Below are 14,649 nucleotides of genomic sequence, written 5' to 3' on the forward strand. Positions count from 1 at the left end.
ATCAGAAAAATACCACGAATATATTGATGAAAGTTTCATAAAAGAATAAGTAATAATAAAAATGATTAAATGTTGGTGTGACATTGTGACGACGCAAGAGTCTTTGAACTGTACCGACGACTACGACTATCCGCGTAGCATTAGTAGTGGTTCACACCGATATACCCGAGCCGAGATCAGATTACTAAAGTGGAGGGGATATTTTTTCTGCGTTTATTTGCTACAGCTTTTATGCGTTCATAGAGTATTTACTGTATATCAATATCATACCCAGAAAATGAAAAGAATCGTATACAATGGAATTATGCTAGTTCGGAAGAAATGTTTAATTTTCAAGTTAAAATAGCTCCGACTGCAAAGGGTTAATAATCTAATATTCTGTAATCAATTCAGAAATATTCTTCAGCAACTTTTAGTTGTCCAGTTTTATTGTCAAAATATTTCAATAAATGCAACGTTCTTTCCTCGTGAAATATTGGAACTGTTGAGCAGAAGACTTCATTGAAAAGGTTGATTGCGACGAACAGCAAGCAAGTCGAGAAAAGTGCGTGAGGTCAAGAGAAGTTCCGAGCACGCGAGACAAGGCCGAGTACACGCGTTCCAGGAAACGGAAACGGTTCTCTTGGAAAGTTTGACCGGACTTTGATCGCTCCGCGGCGATATTCCTCTTGCGGATAAATTCGAAACTTTTTCTGTCACCCGCAATTCCTTTCTCGTTTATTCGTTGTTCCAGCAGCGTCCAATCTCCCGGTAAAATCTTCCAGTACGTTTTTTTTTCGTTTGTCGACTCGTCGACGTGTAATCGTTTCCAGTCTTCCCGCGACCCTCGGCAAGAATATGACGCGGCGTCGTCTCCTGTCCGACAATTTCAGAATTTCTCTTTGAGCTGTTCAAGCTCTCCAGCCTAGTTTCTTCCTCCGTTTCCTCGCGATTCGATCCGCGAGCGACGCTTGCGCCCGCGATACTCGATCTCGAGGATCGTCGCGTTCGATTACGGACCTGTACCTGTAAGAACTTTGTCTCCGGTACGCCGCGTAAATATACTTCAGCAACAGGTACCTGTAATGCTCGCACCGAAAGAACGAGAACGCAAATGCGCCGGGTAATTCCCGGTAAACACGCCGCCCCACGATCGAGTAAGATCCCGAACAAAAAGCCAGAACGGTTCTCGATCGAGTAATTAATCGAGCCCGATACTGCGGCCCATTTAACCCTGGCCTCGTCGGTGATCGCGATCTCGTGACGCGAAGATGGTCGTCCGCAAGTTCTAACGCTTCAGGGCCGTGCGGTAGATTTCCTCAGTATGAAGCAAGTCTTTGAAATGCTGCCCCTTAAATGTTTTTCCTTTAAAATAACCTTCGATTGTAATTTAAATAAAGAAACCGCACAAAATGTACGAACACTATTTTTATTTTGAAAATATAAACTATTTTAAAATAATGATATCAACTACAGTTTTACCCTTCTAACTTTAACTTTAGCAAATTCGTTAATTAGGGATGTGTAGTTTAGAGTGGCAGCCAATGTAGATTCAATAGAAATTCTCAAGTAGTGTTTTATTAATTTTAATTTGAAAAACTTCTTTCCATAGTACAGCAGGGCTTCATCTGCTTGTTTCTTCGAAGACCTAACCCAGGCCTATGAATCAGTTTTTGGAAACGCTGTGCCACCATCCAAGAAAAACAGTAATATTTTTCCTACTTGCATCTTACAAGCTTGTACATGGCATAAACGCATAAAAATCGGCAGTCCCTCGATAAATCGTTGAAGCTATCCGCTTGTTTGCAACAACACCGCACTATGTACCGAGTAGCCGTACATTCAACAGCTACTTTCTCTGCTATTTTCAAAGCATCATCGGGCTATCTCGCCCATCGTATCGTTGGGGAGATCCAGTGTCCTGTGGCTTTCAGGTTTCGCTGTTGGATCGTTGTAGATCGCGGAGGGTGTCGATTCCGCGTGCCGTGTCGCGGGAACGGGTGCCATTATCGGCCGTGACGCTGTAAAAATTCCCCTCGACGGATAAACATCGCCGAGAAATAGACGGGCGAACGTGACCGGGCATGAACCAGCCAGGTGGAAGGGTGTAGGAGCGCGAGGGTGGTAGCGATCGAAATTAAACGACCGACTGTAAATTACTTTTTCATCCCTCGGCCGCGATAATCCACGAATGGCTCCGGAAGTTGCGCGTTCCCGGCCCATTAGCCACAGCCACCGCCCGCACTAGGATCGACTACCATCGTCTCCACCACCTTCGGCAGGATAAGTCCACGATCAGAAGATCTATGAGTGGAATTAATTAAAAAATGTTCATCGCATGAAACAGGGTAAGGCTAAGTTTATTCCTGAAGAATCCCTAAAACCGTTCTGTTTGTAATGAATAATGTATAATTATCAGACAGAGAGAGAGACACGGCTTTGTTTTTGCGATTGTGGCCCACTGTGCGACGCGAGCACCTTACTGTCGCTTTCTGACCGAACGACCGACTTTCTATCCTCGTCGGTCGTTCTTTGTGGTTCGCGGGGCCAATCGGATTCGATCTTTAAAGGTTCTCTTCCTCCAGATCCTAGGACGGCGTGGCCCGCAGCGTGAAAGCGCAGCGAAGCAACCGCGCGAATCGTGCATGCGCGACACCCTGCTGCGCGTGCGCCACCCTCCCGACTTATATCTATAAGGGCAGCTACCCTCGGCGAGGCCGGTCAGTTCTCGCCCGTTCCAGCTCGGGCTATGATCGATCCTCCACCTGAGTGGAACTTGACCCTGTTTCCGCGCTCTGTGCCGCCGTCGTCGTTGAGGTCGTCGTGTTCTTCGCGATTCGTGTCTTCGTGTCGTGTCGTGTCGATCAGTGAGACAGAGGGAGAGGAGACACACGGTGCTGCTCGGTGCCACTAGTCTCGGGTGAAGTGTCGCGCTCAAGTGTGGTCCTGTCCACGGAGGATAGCGCGCGATTCGAATAGTTAAGTCGGCGAGGGCTCGAAGGAGATTCTCGCAGGACTCGAGAAAGGATACGGGAAGGACTCGAAGAGGCCTCGTTGATGTTGCGCCGGAGCCCGGTCCGCTTCGCCACGGCCCGCCCCGTGAACCAGTTTCGCGGGCAACAGCCTCCGTCCTCGTCTCCGGGCCCCGACACGATCTTCCGCGAGTAGAGCACGGTCCCACCCCCGACGCTCGCCGGTCACCGGCCCATCTCCGCCAGAGAGGTATTTACGTCGTCCACAGCCTCTCGCCAAACTACCACCGCCTCACAGGACCCGACTTCGGCTTTCCATCCAGAACCGAGATTACCCGAACGCGCGCTGTTCCCTACGGAACTGCGAAACTCGAAACGCAGCGTGCATCGCCGCAGGCAAGCTGCCGCTGCTGTTTCGATCGAGCTCTGCCCCGTTTACCGTGAAAACAGCCGCGTGTTTTTGTACCGGAACTCACTCGCGATCGGTCGATCATGGTTTTCCGTCTGCGTCGCGGAGCAGCCCGGTTCGTAACAATTTCCCATTGAGCAGCGTTCACTGCAAGGCAAGCCGCATCCCCCTGGAATTATTAACGCTTTGAAATTAAAAATTTCATCCGACCTACAATATTTACATTCTCAATGATTTTTTAAATTTGGTGGATACGAAATTGATATGATACATCATACAGTACTGAAATGTTTAATAAGTGATCAGATAGCAAAATATTTAATAATGTAAACAATATTATAAATAATGGTACAGCAATTTTTAGTGGTGCCTCAGAGTCACCACTCAAGTGCTAAGGGTTAAGTCATCCCTTTCTTCACGCTCGCCTTCACTCGAAAATAATAACGCAAGCAACAACGAGCAACGTTTTGTCGTCTCTTTGTTTCGCTAGCTGTTGCTTCAGTGTGGACACCGCTTTAAATTCACCTAACTTTTAATCATCGATGCATTGACCGTGGCTCTCAATGACGTCTTTGTCCCGAACAACCTTTGCCCCAATTAGAGCTTTCAATCCGAGGATATCGAACGGTGTTGATCCATTCGATCTTCTGTTTCGCGTCGATACCATGAACAGTGAGACCGACACCGGGCCACGAAAGCTTCGCATTCGAAATTGTCCGCGATCGTTTGTATAGATCCTAAAAGACATCTTTCTGCTGAAACCAGTATACGACATGTTTATGCAAATTCCCGTTTTGCTAGAGAGCTTTAGAAACGTTCGAATAAAGGAGATGTTCCCCGAGGCTGTCGAAGGATTCTTCTATGTAGAGATAAAACAAAAATACATACTTGAAAGCAGCAAAGGCTACTGAAAGATTCCTTCTATTTACAGTATGGGGACTCCTGTAATATCGTTGTCTCGCTGAATAAATTGCTTCTGTCTCGTATTTTTATGGTTGCTGGTCAGGCAATCAACGCTGCGCAAGGTATTACCGCTTCCGCCGTCGTTGCTGCCGGAATTTCTCAAAAGATCCGATCCGTCGGGTTGAAACGCGCGTCCTTACAACCTGGAGCTCGAGCCAGGCTTCTCTCTGAAAATTAATTGAGGTTTAATTAACCGAACGTGGCTGTAAGGGGAACGGACAAGGTTCGCCCAGAGCTCCACGAGCATTCAGTGTTGAAAGTCATTTTCTCGGACATAATTGCTCGGCTCTTATTTTGTGAGGCGTTCTCTAACGGCGTTTACGCTCGATGCGCGAGAATCACGTTGAATCGAGAATACTGGAAACTATCTGGTGGGATTCTAGAGACTAGAGAGAGAGAGAGAGAGATAGAGGAAGATGGGATAGAGAGAGGGGGGAGAAATCTTGATGGAGAGACGCGGGGTACTAGGGCTGTTGCGGTTCGTTGCCGCGGTTTGATCGAAAGGGTATTTCCTCCGCATACAGGAGAAAAGTTCTTCCGGGAAGATAAACTGTTCCTCCCTCTCCACCCTCCCCCTCCCTTTACACCCCTTCGCCACCGCTCTTCCGCTCGTAGCAGTTCCTCGGTGAAAACTTGCTCGGGCTCGGAACTTTCGCGGAAGATTCACAAAAGATTTTTTTCCTCCCCTCTCGATACTCGAATATAATTCAAAGAAGGGCAAGCGAAGTTTCGCGATGGGAGCTCGCCCGGCGAGCGAACTATTTTAAAGAGAGCCCCGCGAAATTAATTATCGTCGGCAGCCGCGCGCGTCAGAACTTGCGGCGATCTCCCACGGAAAAATTACACGGGTACCGGCTCTCGAGGATCGAGAGCCTCCCACAGACCACAGACCCAACCGGTGCTTCTCGTCGCTGTCCCGAAATTTCGACAAGACCTACAGTCAATTCTAGGATTGTCCCTTTCCTAGACTACCATCTAGACCAGGCCTGGCCAACACGCGACTCGCCACGACTTTTGTTTAAAAAAAATATTGAATACATGAAAATACAATACTTATATTACATCCAAGAGATATTCCACAACTTAAGATATTATGCACAACGAGTTGTAAGTGCTTTTGGACCCACATATGTTTGTGAAACATTTTCATCACGTGTTTCATTAAGTGATGCCAATTTAGAAAACCAACTAAAATGTGCAACGCCGAACATAAACATAGATTTAAAAAAATTAATTGAAAGGAAGGATAAACAAATGTCTCGTCAATTAAGACTCGAGAGTTAATCATATTGAATCATAGTATAACAATAAAGTTTTATTCATTTTGTATTTGCAGTACATTTTTTAAAAGCATGTTTACCTCAAGTGCGACCCGCTGTAACGTTAAGTGTCATCAAAGTGGCCCGTGAAACCATTTGGGTTGGCCAGGCCTGCTCTAGACCACTTAGACCATCATCGGTTAAACGCTAAATCCATTTGAATTCCTGCATTAAACCAACTTAGCGACTAGCAGCATTGGAAATCTCGTAGAAATAGTCAATGACAGTGATTGATATTGTAATATTTAGTGAAATAAATTTTCTAACTCGTTCGAAGGTATCCTCTTTTACATAGAGGAGAACATTTATCGGGAAAAGTTGAGAAAAATTCTTGGAAATGATGTTCTTGTCAGGGTGCTGACACCGAGTACAGCTCTGTTAATTGGTGCGAACAAATTACTCTACATTGTTATTATCAATTATATGTACCCACGTACAGAACAATATGTGTAACAAATGTGTACGAGCTACTGGGACACGGAGGATCGTTCTATTAAAAAAGAGTAACAAAAGAATCGACGATAAGGGCATTGTTTTTGATCGTACCTCGTGACGCAAATGGGTTAATTTGAGCGACTCGATTCTCTGGCGGGAAGCACGGAAAGAACGCGTCGCGGGGAACCAGGTCGATTGTTGACTCGGCGATATCTGCGGCTCGCTGCGCGAGGGTGGTCGACCGATACGTCGATAATTAAAAATCTGACTGTCGAATCCAGTGGAAAATAATTAGCCGGCGCGGCGTGCGAACCTTTTGTGATCCGCGCCTGGCTCGAAGTAGGTCGAACTTTCGCGGGGGTACGAATTGCAGGGGGTTGGCTGACTTTCTCCTGCTATCTCTCTCTCTCTCTCTCTTTGCCTCTATCTCTCTGTTTCAGCATGCCGCATCGTTTCTGTCGGCGGATCGATCCCGGAATTATTAGGTAATTACCGCGGTGCGCCGGGAATAATTTCAGAATCGATTAGGATGGCAGGCTGTGGGGCCGCGGGAGGTTCGCTAGTACGAACTTCCTCGGCTGGAATTAAGTGCCGACTCGTTTAACGTCGGATCACTCGCCCCGAACCTCGACTACCCTCCCGCTTCCGTTCTGAAATCTTCGCCAGCAAGTTTTCGCTCGCGCCTTAACGCTTATGCTATTTTTCGAGAAACGCGCGTTACTGCGACTCGAGTTTCGCTAGGCCGATAAGCCGAGAACATTGACACCACCCGAGATTCCACCAGAAATAACAATATCGACGCGATGCACCGCGAACAAGTTCTGGATGAAAGTTAAGGTCTCGTCTGACCTCCTCAGACTCGTTTTTCTACCGAGTCAGACATTTTCGAATTGCCACGGTAAGATCCTTGCTGTTTCGAGGAAAATGTTTTCGGCAATTTAAAAAATCCAAAGGGTTAGATTTCGATAATGGGAAAATTGTCTATTAGGTCGTTCGGAAAGTCATTTCGTTTTCTCAAGCGCAAATGGAAGTCAATTTTTAGAAGTAGATATTTTTTAGTAGTAGAATTTCTGTTGTTTGTTAGCAAAAACTTGAGTTGTATGACTTTTTACTACTCTATTTGAAATTATGACAAAAAGATGCTTGAAAGGTTAGAAAGCACTGCAACGCAGGAAATCAAGTAATCGCTAGACTGCGGATCTTTATGCATTTATGGTTTCTAAAAGTTCTCAAGAAATGCTGGAGTATCAAATTCAACAGAACTTCGTACGATTTTTATTTATGTTGGACCTACAAATGTTGTTACCAATAAAAATAGGATTCTATTAGATACCACTTTCTTAGAATTTGTCTGATAATAACAAATAGAAGATATGCCATCTCTATAGGAAAAACGAAATTACTTTCCGAACGAGCTAAGAGATGCTTAGCAGATTTTGTTTGAAATGTTCATTTCCGAGTCCGATTGAATGCGATAAGACAAGAAAGGCAAAGAGAAGAGAGGAGGAGGGGGTTAAGGAGAACTGTTGAATATTGCAGAGTGGTCGCAGCAGCTGCACGCCCCGAGGATGACCCGGCGCCATAAGAGGAGCTCGGCAGCTCGGCTCTGTTAACGTCTGGATCGCGAGAGCCGTGCCAGCAACGAGGACACGATCCTTGCGAGGTCGGACCTCGGCTGCGTGGGAGGCGGGGGTCGACGAGCGGGGCGGAGGCGCGATAAAAATAAAGAAAATGGGGGTGCCGGATGTGGAGCAGGCTAAAAGGCGACTGCAGGATATTCTGAGGAAAGCGCAGAAGCTCGAGATACCCGCGCAAGAAGTGATCTCGACGAGGAGTGCCCAGAAGCTTCTTGCCAGGACGAGGAACGTCCCGGCATGGATGATCTGGATCGCCGTTTTTGTTCTACTGCTCAGCGGCGTCGTTTATGCACGCTGGCCGACAAGGCAGGAAGTCGAGACCATTAGGACTGTCCTCAGGCGAACGGTGAGTCTCTCTCAAACCCCAAAATCCGAAAACCGATCTTCTCGACTCGTCCGATAGCATCCTCGGATGTTCGGTTGCGAATTAGTCTTCGAAAGTTCGCCGGGAAACGACCAATCCTCTCTTGCTCCGCGTAACTCGTTCTCCCTGTTAACCGGATTTCCCTATTCTAAACGCTTACGAACACATAGTCCGACGCAAATTGAAGATTCTGGCACAAAACCATTTGTTAGTAAAATTGTACAAAGCGCACAATTCCAGTCATTCTTAAAAGCTGGGTCTTCAATGAAATTGTACCTGTTGATATCGACAGAAAGGCAGTAACAAACACGAACGACGAGTTGCATTGTTCTCGGAACACGACGATACATTCGACTAAACTAGAATTTGTTCGGATACTCGCGATGTAGAATGGTTAAAAGAGTAATCGCTAAGTTATTTGCGGAATTGGTTGGCTGTTACGATTTCTATTTGAACAAACAAAATTCCACCGGCGTTGTTCTTTCCGACACATTAGCATCAGTTGAAATCTGTTGGATCAATAGGGCTGCTAACAGAATTCGAGGAGGGTAATTGGGGTTCACGAAAGACCGCATCGGGGGTTGAATAACGAATGGGGGCACTTGCTGAATCTTTTCGCCGGGTAACACACATGCATAGACCTACTCGGCCGACTTGCAAGGAATTCCGATCATGAATCGCGAAAATGACGTATCCCGAACGGGAAGATCGATCGGCTTTTATTCCCGAACTACCGGCACTCTCCGGTCGGTGCTGATCAGCGTCGCGCCGCGCGCCGGCTCGATGGAAACGGTTAACCGATAACTATTGTTTGCAGCCCTCCATTTACGATCTGAATTTTCCATGCCGCGATTCCACTCGTAAACCAGCCATAATCGCTTCCCTTCTCGTCTAATAAATATCGGCTCGCCGGGACTTTATTAGGACGTTATAGCGTCCCGGCGCGGAGCGCTGCTTTTCCGCTCGGTTTCCTCGAGATTTTCTAATTGGAGGAGCGAACATCGTCGAGAGGGAACGCTCGGTCGTGCACCAGGAGGGGTTCGTCGGCCGAAAGCGAAATTAAAACGAAGCGAGCCCCGCGCGAATAATAAGCGGATCTGGCGACCATCCAAAAACGCGGGACAACGGACTACTCGCCGGACCTTTCCCTCGTTTTTACTCTCGGAACACACCTTATATGGCCGGATTGTTTCATCGAGTTTATTAGCCTGTGGATTTGCGACTCCGTAACCGTCTGACAGAGTTAGGGTCCGTTCACATACGGCGGAAACCGCGCGTTTTCAATTGCGCGGATCTTATCTACATTAGACCAACAATCTAAAACAAAAATCGTGCGGTTTCCGCAGTGTCTGAACGGCTCTTCCTCTGGTCACGCGGCTTGCGGTTCGATCATAGGCGCTCGGAGATCGAGCTGTCGAAACGCACGGACTCCATTCCATTTCAAAAGCGCTTTATCTAAACAGCAATTGTAATTTGCGAGAAAGGCTAAATATAGTTCTTTTACTGTCGTTTGTATGTGGCGCGCTGTAAATAAGTATGCTCCTCGTCCCCACAGTTTTAATAGCATGCATATCGAGAAGCAAAGGATCAGGCACAGAGGCCTGTCTCTAGAGTCGCTTTTAGTTAGAGATCATGCGGCGGGGAGCAACGGTTTGTCACCCCGGACAATAGCTCGTACGATCACAAATCGGAAAGGCAATCGCGCAGCTCGGACCGGATCTGTTATCACAGAGGAAACTATTTTTTCGAGCGATAATCGCGTTACGGTTCCAGGCTCGTTCCACGATTAAAGCGGTCCTCGTTCGTTTCCATCTGCTCGGAAGACAGGTTATTTGCTGGGACGGGACGTATTATACTTTGGTCGCCGGTTGCTCGCAGAAATGCTTGGTTCGCGAGGAGACTGTTGCGGTTTTCGCCGAGAGCGGAGGATCATCGTTCCCGACGAGCAGAGGCGATCCCGTTGGGAGATATTCAATCTTTTCTCTCATATTTCTATGTTGTTGCCGATACGCACGCGGCTCCGATATCAATCGATTAAAAAGCAGCGCGGTTCGAGCAATTCTTGCCGAGTCCTTTTAATCTGAAAATTATTGCGCCGGTTCAGCCGACGCCGGCCGATTCCTGTCGACTCGAGAGCAGAGCGGAGCCGAGCCGAGCAGGGGCGAGACGCCTCCCTCGGATTTCCATAGGAAATTAATATACGTGCTGTATCGCGGGCGGCATCGACTGACGGCGCAACTTCAAAGTTCGCGCGCGAACCCGCAGTCGACTGAAAAGACAAAGTGGAATATTTACGAGGCAATTAACGAACGAGTCCCGAGTCGCGCCGCGTCGGCAAACCCTTCGAGTATCTTTGTCACTTGTCGCCGACTGCAGTCGAATTATACAGACTCCGCTCCGCTGAGTCGCGAATTAGAGTCGCCAGGTCAGAGGAATTGACTCGAATCGAGGGGAGAGAAAGTTACCCGCTCTCTGCCAGTACCGGATCAATCACGTGACATTGTGACTTGTGACTTGTGACTCGTGGGGCCATGGCTTCGTAAAAGGGGAAGGTAGAGTGGGGAGACAAATCTTAATCTGGCGGCAGTTACCATCTGACTTAGAGATGATTTTCGGAGATGTTATAAATCTGAACATTGTATAATAAATTTCTAACGTCTCGTGCCCTACCGCACATATGGCTCTCTCTCCCCCCTCCCACTCTCTCTCGATTTGTTTTCTGGTTTACTTATTTACAAGGGCGCAAAGAGTCGTGGTCCTTTCTTTCAACTCTTCAAATCAAAAATTGACTTTCATTTTCCCCTGAGAAAACGAAAATACTTTCTGAACGATCTAACACAGTGATGAGCAATCCGCGGACTGTAGTGGGCCAAAAGTGGAAACCTAATGTACTACGCGCGGGCCGCAACGAACGATTAAATACTTTGTTGCGTTGCCAGCTTCAATTTATGTTTATGCTACGGTATTCTAGTGCCTCTCCAGCGAATTTATTGCTTTAAGATCCAGGTACGAGGGTACCTGGCTGGAAAGTGTCAGCGGATTTTCGGTTTGGTAGCTTTAAATTAAAATTAATAATGTCTCTTGTAATATTAGTATTTTAATGTTTAATGTTATTTAATATTTGTATACTGCATATCAAACAAACAGCACTTTTATTTATACATCTAAAAAAATATTCGTATGTCCAACTATCGATAAACTGCCGATGTTTATCTTCAATTTTGTGTTTTTGAGGATCCGAGATCATGGCAAAATACGAAAATAGTCGATTGTTATACGAAGAATTGTGTTTTCTGGTGCAGTTCAGCGAAGACTGCCGAATACTAGAAAAATAGCCGGCAGGTAACAACAATGTTTCACAAAATAGTGGACGAAGGCGCTGCCGCGCCACACCGGATCTCGGTGGGCCGCAGAAATTATGCTGCTGTGCCAAATGCGGCTCGCGGGCCGCGGGTTGCTCATCACTGATCTAATATCAGTCTCTACAACATATCCGAAAGTCGTGGGGATCGAAGGGTAGGAGCTGTTTGGCAGGTTCGCACTCGCGCGAAAACAACTGTTTTTGGAATCGCGGATGCGACGATATCGAACATCGAATCGCTGCGCGGTGCGTAGAACGAACAAAAATGAAATTTAAAGGTTCGTAACTCATTTACACGAGAAGTGCGCGTTTCGCGACCGACCACCGGTCGCAAATTTCGATAGGATGCTATTTGGAAATTCGGTGGTTGAGAGTTGAGGACCGAGTAGGAAGATTTAGCGAAGCCATGCCGATCCGGCTCTCGACTTACGGATGCTGAGCGGCTGGTTATATGGTAATCGCGTTAACTTGCTTAATTAGGATCGCGCTCGCTAATCAACTCGAAATCTCTTTGGAAAAGTTGTCGGGCTTCAGTGGCCGGCGCGGCGCGCCTTTATTCCATCGATCCCCACCTGAAAGGCTAATTTGCCGCGCGCGGTGTCGTCCGCCGGCCAACTCTTTTGTTCAAGCTTTGCTCACCGTTGTTTTCGCGTCCACCACACTTTGGTATTCCAACAGGCTAGTTTTTACTATTATACTAGATTTTTTACTAATATGATTGAAATTTTCGGGTCGGTTAAGCATGCTGCTCGATTAAAACCGTCTAGCATTCTATTAGGTTCGAGGGAAAGTTCTATCGTATTTTACAGGAAACATTGGAATCGATTTATATAAATATATGTTTAATATTATTCAACGATATAATTCCCATTATTTGTAACGACTTGTCGCCATCTTTCAGATAACCTGTCAATCCCGTGTTTTTGATTTACAAACAAAACTACCTGCTTACTTAAAATACGACAGTACTTTCCCTGCAACCTAAATATTCTTTCGGCTAGTTTGTCATATTTTTAGACGTCTTCTGAATAGTAAGCTATCGGTAAAAATGATTTCATCAGTTTTTTCACAAAAATCCATGTTTTGCAAAATCCTCAGGTGGTAGACAAATTTTGCGACCAGATCTGAAATCGATGCGACAAAATCTACGGGAAATGACGTATAGCATTTCAAGAAAAAATCTATACGTAGATGGTACATATTGGGATATAGCTCCATCTCATTTCTATCGAAAGCTCTTTGATTTTGACACAAAATTCATCACTTTGTCGCACAGTGCGGCGTGACGCGTTCAGGAAATCCCATCTTTGCAATTTCCAGGAATCGCGCGTCTCGAAGACGTCATAGACAGATTCGAAAATCGTGGTTTACGCCGAGTCTCGGAGACGTTATGGAGGTGAAAACTGCTGCTCGCGCTAACGAGAACGGTGTCAGCAATTTCTTACCTAGTAATTACAACGTTCCGCAGGTCGAAAATTGCGTCGACTCGACTTCAAAGAAGGACCGTTTCGCAACACACGGCCGGAATCGGCTTCGATCGGCGTGGCGGCGGCTGTTCCCGATTTACAGGCGTCGCGGGCGAATATTTATTCGATGCGGGAGAAAATAGTGCGCCGCCGGCGACGTTCCCCGCGGCTGATATCTCCGAACAGAATTTATGTTTGCAACCGGAGAGCAATAACGTTACGTGGCCGTCGCGCCGTTTTCTCCGGGAATAATCTTCTTGTCTTGGAATTCCATCCGAGTTCCGCTGTTCTTCCCCCGCGCAGCCTTTTACGTCTCCCGCTTTTAAACCGCCACTCGCGTGTATCCCATCCGCTTCATATCCGAGCGCGTTTCGTCAATTCTCCCTTCGTTTTTGTTGCGCTGTAAACCTCGTCGTTCTCCGATTCGCAACGGGAGCCCTTTCTCACTGTTTATTTATACATTTAACGGAGCGCAGCTGTGGGATGCGAGCGTAGCAAAAGAGAATCAGGCGAACGACATAATTGTCACTCGGAGAAATGCGATCTTTCAGAATTTTTTTCTCAAAAACTGGTGATCTGTTCCCGACGATTCTTTCGGCACACAAGAGAACATGTCTTCGAACGGTACTCGGAATTGTTCATCGATACATACCAATTATTTCCAAAGATACATCCGTCTTCTCAAAAACCTTTTTCGGAATGTTTTTCGACGGATTTCTATTTATTCGAAAAAAGCTGGTTTTTGCGATCGATCCTTCGCGTATCGGAGAGATTACATCTTTGAGCACCCCTCGGAGTGTTTTCATCGAAAAACATTAATTTTTGCGATATCGTCGCCGATCCGGTGACCCATTTTCGAAAGCGTTCGGCTGTGACCGCGGCTGTCCGTTTTTATTTGGTTACGTCGTGTCGCGCGTCCCGAAAAATTGATTTTCAACCAAATGGTGGGTTATTCGAACATAAACTATCAATTTCCAGTAATAATAACGTTTTATCCTCAACAAAGGGAGAGGTTTCTCGAATGATCGGCATACGATAAAAACGATTGTATTTCAAATTGGAGTCGGTAGGACGGGGCGAGCCATTCCGACCGGTTGCGACGGAATTCGAGCCTTCGACCCACCCATATCGCATTCCATTTCGGAATACGTGGCCCACGAGACTCGCGTGCCAGAATTCTTCCGATTTCCTTTCGGGCATGGAGCTCGCGAGCCGGTCCCGACCTACGATCCGATTCGATCGTCACCGTTAATTTATCTGCTCGTTATCGGCGAGTAACTGGTGCCGATAATGCGACCCGGGGAAGTGGGTCGAGCTTGTCGATATTGAAAAATGAAGAGGCCCGCCTCCACGAGGAACGTTTTCAAAATTGATCGATCGCCATTCAAAGACCATTATCGAGCAGACGGTCGACGATTTTTCGAATCGGGGCTCCTCGAGACTATTTCCGGAAGGGTGCACGAGTCTCGCGCTTTCCCTTTCCCTGTGTAACGAAGATCTCACAGGTTCGTCGGAGACGCGAAGCCGATCGTATACGCTCGCGACTTAACCGCTCGATTAATCCGCTTGTTTCCCTGCGTGTAGAGTGTCGAACTCATTATCCGCAATTTCGTCGGGTAAATTAATCGTTGTTTGCTCTGAAGGCGCTCGCTGGAAGCGGCGCAACAGTGCAGCCGAGCTCGCGAAATTCCCATCGATCTCCGCTCGACGCCTTGGAACGATTTTCTTCTCGCTTCTCTCCGTC

At 46.9% G+C, this 14,649-nt stretch overlaps 1 protein-coding gene across 4 annotated transcripts in view; it reads left to right on the forward strand.

Annotated features, from left to right (window-relative positions):
* The first annotated feature begins 2,684 nt into the window (after window positions 1-2,684).
* Window positions 2,685-14,649, forward strand: part of LOC143214709 (uncharacterized) — a 144,789-nt gene continuing 132,824 nt past the window's right edge. For 2 of the 4 annotated variants that reach the window (XM_076436079.1, XM_076436065.1), the window contains exons 1-2: window positions 2,685-3,201; window positions 7,617-8,060. In XM_076436079.1, coding sequence (XP_076292194.1) covers window positions 7,809-8,060 — 252 coding nt within the window. In that variant the 5' untranslated portion in view covers window positions 2,685-3,201; window positions 7,617-7,808. The other 2 variants (XM_076436066.1, XM_076436069.1) reach the window with 2 other exon arrangements.

The sequence above is a fragment of the Lasioglossum baleicum genome, chromosome 1, assembly GCF_051020765.1.
Source record: "Lasioglossum baleicum chromosome 1, iyLasBale1, whole genome shotgun sequence".
Taxonomy (NCBI): Eukaryota; Metazoa; Arthropoda; class Insecta; order Hymenoptera; family Halictidae; genus Lasioglossum; species Lasioglossum baleicum.